Source organism: Anneissia japonica, unplaced genomic scaffold, assembly GCF_011630105.1.
Source record: "Anneissia japonica isolate Jap-2015-1 unplaced genomic scaffold, ASM1163010v1 scaffold5330_len1712360_cov203, whole genome shotgun sequence".
NCBI classification, from domain to species: Eukaryota; Metazoa; Echinodermata; class Crinoidea; order Comatulida; family Comatulidae; genus Anneissia; species Anneissia japonica.
Genome location: NW_022711894.1, coordinates 444,671 through 450,312, shown reverse-complemented (window position 1 = coordinate 450,312; position 5,642 = coordinate 444,671). Strand labels below are relative to the sequence as shown.

The window sequence follows — 5,642 nt, the reverse complement described above, 5'->3', positions numbered from 1 at the left end:
TGTGGCAAATATATCAGATTGTTGAGTGATGAATACGAATTTTAGAAATTGGAATTATAAAACATTCAAATTTACACGAGTAAGATGAGTATAAGAGACAGCCCATCAAATGACACTATAGAATGGCAGATACATAAACACAAATTCATTGTTTTGGTTGACGCGAGCCACGACATTTGGGTGAACGAGTTGTATGAACCCTCAGCTTCATCTACATTAGTATTTGGTAAGTTAAAATCTATTTTTACATAATTATTCTTCCTTTATTAATTGATATTACATTGCAATGAATCGTCGCTTACATCACGAACTAACACAACCAAAGTAGATTGTGTTAGTTCGTGAAATCACAGTAGCGCGTCAAAACGAGTGCGTATTGGTTGTCAAGCAATTTTGTATTCTTTACCACACAAAAAGTCCTTAACGACAACAGCGCGTATTTTGACGCGCTTTTTTGATTTCACGAACTAACACAATTGAATTTAATTGTGTTAGTTCATGATGTGAGCGACGGAATAATCACAACTGATTTCTTTGAGGCGATCCCTTTTTCTTATAATGTACTTAAAAACGTAGTTATCAATGAAGTTAATGATTTTTTCTTAAACTTTCATATACATATATATTAAATGAAATTAATTTTAATTTCTCGTTGGTTACAAAGTAAACAAATTCATTTCTCTAGCAATGTATTGTATCTCCCTTTTTCAATCACGTTTGTGCCTATAGGCCTAACCGAAATATTTGAAACAAGTGTCCCGAACAGAACAGACTCAGCAACAACATGAAAATATTCTCAGTGTCCTGAACGTAAAATTGAAATCTGTACGGTAATCTCTTTACAAAATAATGTTTAACGTACTAGTAACAAAAAAACTCGGACGCGGGGTTTTCTGTAGTATCACTCGTCTACTTTGTATTGACATCGCGTACTCTTTGCGTAAGATACTTCAAATTATTATCATTAAAATGGAAGACCTAACTGAATCCATAGAATCTTTAAATGGAAGTGCTCAGCAGTTGTTCTCTTTCTAAGCCCATAGTAGTCTTTTTACATCAATTTTAAAGATAACATGTTTCTAATATTTGTAAGGAATGATATGGCCAACTTCACGAATTGGAGTTACGTTCTAACCTAACTGCTGGACATTTAGTATGATTACGATGTTTAAGATGAATATTTTACAATTACGTTTGTTTATATCCTTCTAAATTCCACACCTCATATAAAGTAATCAGAAGAATTTTTGTTTCAAAATAATTTTCCATAATTTTAACAGAATCAATTTTATTCTTAAATTAAAGTAATAACAAAATAATGAATGAATACAATCTTGCTTTATTAGACACTTAAGACGAGATTCTACAGAAATACAATACCACGAAGCATACGCACGCAAGGGGTCGTTTTACGATTCGTTCATACTACCACCGAAAGCAGATGGCGCCGCGTCTATCACTCACAGCCGGAGTTGGATTCGTCTGCCGACGGTCTTACGACCGTCGTACGACGCAGTGAGTGGCCCGGCTTAAAGAAACTTTTTTAATGTTAGCACCTAATATCCATTGCTTTTAGGATGTCATAAATAATTAAAGGAGGTCTAACTTCGTTAAGTTTTAAAAATAATATTGTATGTTAATATTGTCAAAGGGCCGTTTAAACAAACACACAGTAAAGTTTTAACCGTTTTCTCGTTGAGGCGTTTTTAACATGAGCGACGAAGATAACCATAGAACATACGTGAAAATAAACATAACAAACTAACTGTTTAATAATTAAATAATTATGAGGAACTTTTAAAACCAATCGCTCATATTATTAACATATCCTTTGAGAGTGGATCATTCCCTGACCAACTGAAGCTAGCAAAACCTGTTCCAGTATTTAAAAAAAAAAGTAGGCCTAAGCAAAATATTTTTGTAAAGTAATTACAGTACATGCTGATATCTCATACTATGTTCATCTATGATATTATGAGAGGGCAGTATATGACCAGACAATGTCATTCTTAACTAAATATAATGTTCCTAGTATGGTACAATCTGGTTTAGGAGAAGGACATTCAACACTGTACAAGCACTTCTTCAAACTCGAATTTAGTTGTGTTCAGAAGCGTTTTGGGTTGTCACTTTTTTCTTTTTCTTCCTTTCTTTAATTTTTACCTTCCAAACTAAAGTGGGGGGGGGGGCGTGGCCGGTCTGGACCACCCACTCCTCCACCCCTTAATTCCGCCCCTGGATAACAATATAGGTTATTTGTACTAGGCGTTTGTTTTAGATTTATCTAAAGGGGACAATTTTCCGTGAAACGATGGGCAATATATCTTTTAACACTACAGCCATCCCTATTAAGGGGACACCCCTATTAAATTTAAACTTGTTTTTTTTCAATTGTATCACAACATCCACATCACTCTAAAAATAAGACACCAATAAGACACCTTTTGTGCGATAAACCTTAATCCATGTCACTGAAAAATATCAGTATAGGCCTACTGCATGTGTTAGTTCGTAAACCAATCTTGTCAATTTTGACAGTGACCCTTCACAATCGGATTTCTTTTTCTTTGTTTTTCGTGTATTTTATATAGGATTCCCATCCGTATCAAAACATATTACTCTATTCATGCTACATCAATCTAATTTTATTTTTCATTATGTTAAATCTAAATATCACCATTGGGTTGTTGGCTGGTGCACTCATGTTCAAAGCAAAAAACATGATTGAGACACTTATTTTAACATGCATATACTGTATCTGATTTTACTGTTTTACGATGAAATGAGTAAGATAGAATTGTAATTTATATTGAAACTCCATTGGAAGTTTAGCAAGGTGCCGTATTTATGTATTCTAAACATGTGTTTCCATTTCTTTCAGAGTGTGAGCTCAATCTGCAACAAGAGGCCCGATCACTTTCTGCATCTGACGTGTCTGAACAACCATGGGCTTCTCCTTTTTCTTTACTGAGCTAAGTCAAAGTCTTCTCTCCGACCGAATGAGAGCCATTCGATATGTTGATGATACTCTTAACCGAATCGCTTTTAGAAGAACGCTAAAGAAAGATATGCCTCAGCAGAATCTTTCTCTCTCAGATTCCCCAGCTGAAGCGATCGTGTCACTCTCTTTGGTGTACAGGCTTCCTCAGCCAATACTTGCTTCGGATGAAACGGTTGAGCGAGAAAGGTCTCTACTCAATAAAGCCATGACAAAGCAATATGACAGCAAAACATCGTGCTTTCTCCAAACTATGGATGAGGTCCTGAGTCAATCAACACTTTCAGGAGACGAAGTACTGATATCGGAGAGGTTCACGTACCTCGAGATGCCATTCAACTGGATTCCAAAGTACACTGCTGTTTTCACCCGTCGGACAAATCTAGCAGAATACTGCATCTGTTTACCTGGCTTTTTTGTAAGACCCAGTAAGGTTAGAAAGGAGACTGGGTCCGAAGACATCTTTTACGAGGAAAATGTACCAATTCCTCAACTTGGCCTAAAATATGTTGGGAGCATTGCCAAAAGCCTCGCGACCGGCTTGATAAATGGCGTCGCTGGAAAACTTGGCCTGTTCATTTTTGAAAATGTCTTTCCCCCTGGAGTTCCTAATTACTTTGAGGCCGTTTACGTGGAAATTCAGAAGATAGTTAAACAGGAGCTGACTCAAAATACGATCGACGAAGTGAACGGTGAAATAAACGGCATAAAACAATGGGTACGGAACTCTTACCTTGCTGCCAAAGAAGGGATCACAGGTGACCCGACAGACAAAAAGAAAAGACTGACCGAAATGCTGGAACCAAGAGATGCTCAGATCGTTACCAAGGTTCTTGGTTTGCTGATGACCGAGAGGTACGCCAAGCCTGGCATCTGTGTCTTCATGATTGCCGCTGGCATGCACCTTACAATTCTCCAAGAACTGGCATACGTTGATCCCACTGTTTCGTTCCCAGAATCTTCTCATTACTGTTTGTCGATCAAAAAATACGCCGCAAGTTACGCTAATTTTGCAAAAAGCAAAGCACAGAGTATCCTTAACCAGCGATTATCAATGATCCACTCAGGAGAAGAGTCCCGCTACGATGATATTACGAATATGTTTCTCGACATTTTCTGGTGGAGGGATGATTACACTGGAGAGAGGAGAGAATATTCCAGGTACGAAGACAGCAAGGGAACGACCAACCCGGACGCCGACAAACAACGCGACCGGGATTTGGCAAACCACAGAAATTCCGTATATGCAGATCTTAAGAATGATATGCAAGACCCAGAGACGACAGCAGATTTGTGGCTTAAATTGGTTACTTACCCGCTCCCTGGCATAACTGATTAAGGAAGAAGCGCAAGGTGATACTCACTGTAAGTGTCATGACCAACAATATAGAACTGAGAACGATCTTCTGAATAACATACACGAATTTGTGTCAAAACCATATTTATGCATGTATAATGTGTAAGTTTTAATAAAATATACAAGAATCGTTACTTTTCAGTTTATTTAGAAAAAATATGTAGCAACTGTTATTCCTGCATTTATTAAGCAATATTATAATCATTTTTCTTTACTTTAGAATGAAATGAATTTGTGTTTAATATCCCAATAATCATGATAAAGAAAAATATAAAAACATGTAGTCTACTCGCTTCTAGTATATTTAAGTACAGTATTACAATTATCATTAAATTATCAAAGTATCATCTAATGTTTTAATAAGAAATATCAGAGTTTTCTAACTGCAGGCCCATACGCCTGTAGTATAATTTAAATCCATACATTTTTCTGGTTTATATTTAAGTGTATTACAATACTCATTTATTATCCAAGTATCATTTAAAGTTTAATAAGAAATATTAAAGTTGTATAACTTCAGTTTATTCTGTTATCCATACATTAGAATCTTATATTTAGAATTATATCTACGATTGCACTTTTTCATTATTTATAAAAGTATCCGTTTTCCACTAGGCGAATCAAAGCGTCGGTTTGCTTCCTGAGCCCTAATTGGTTGCGCATTTTTTCGCTTCGCAAAAACTCCCATAGGAATGTGAACACGCATGTGCATGAACCGACGCTTTCGATTCGCACGAATAAATTCGCCAAGTGGAAAATCGGCTTTAAAGGTAGATTCACACCGAATCCGAATGCGGTTTGTAGAACGTTTTCGATGCGCGTCTTTGTACGCGCCTCTATTCTTTACCACTGATTCGATATTCTTTTTTCGTTTCGTTAACCATCCAATTCGGCTTCGGTGTGAATGCAGCTTTAGCCTATCATGCACGCGATATTCCTGCCCCTGGTTAACTGTGACAAGATAAATGAAATTATGACATTGGCTGGAGCAAATGCTACACCCGAAATAGTGGATATGTACACGTAGAAATATTTTTCTAAAATCGGATTCAACACATTCGTTGGCACACCCCCTTAGCTAATTGCCTTTCTAGTTGAGGTAAGAAAATATTATTAAAAGTAGGCACCTGAAGATGCTCTGAAATAGCACTCTTGGACTTTTTTACATTCTACAATTACTTTGCAATTTACTTTTCTAAATGTAATGATATTTACATTAATTCTAAATTATGCTATGATGAAATTATGAGTAGCATTTAATGCTACGGAGGTGCAAGTTATGCCAAA

The 5,642-nt window shown here is 36.4% G+C and overlaps 1 protein-coding gene across 1 annotated transcript; it reads left to right on the top strand.

Moving 5' to 3' along the window:
- Positions 1-118: 118 nt before the first annotated feature.
- On the top strand, positions 119-4,856 carry LOC117107688. Its single transcript, XM_033249419.1, has 2 exons — positions 119-226; positions 2,882-4,856. Exon 2 carries the CDS (start codon positions 2,946-2,948, stop codon positions 4,335-4,337), a length of 1,392 nt encoding a protein of 463 aa, XP_033105310.1. The 5' UTR covers positions 119-226; positions 2,882-2,945; the 3' UTR covers positions 4,338-4,856.
- The last annotated feature ends 786 nt before the right edge of the window (positions 4,857-5,642 follow it).

Excerpts from the sequence above, each read along its gene's own strand:
- LOC117107688 (XM_033249419.1), top strand. The coding sequence starts at position 2,946 with ATGGGCTTCTCCTTTTTCTTTACTGAGCTAAGTCAAAGTCTTCTCTCC.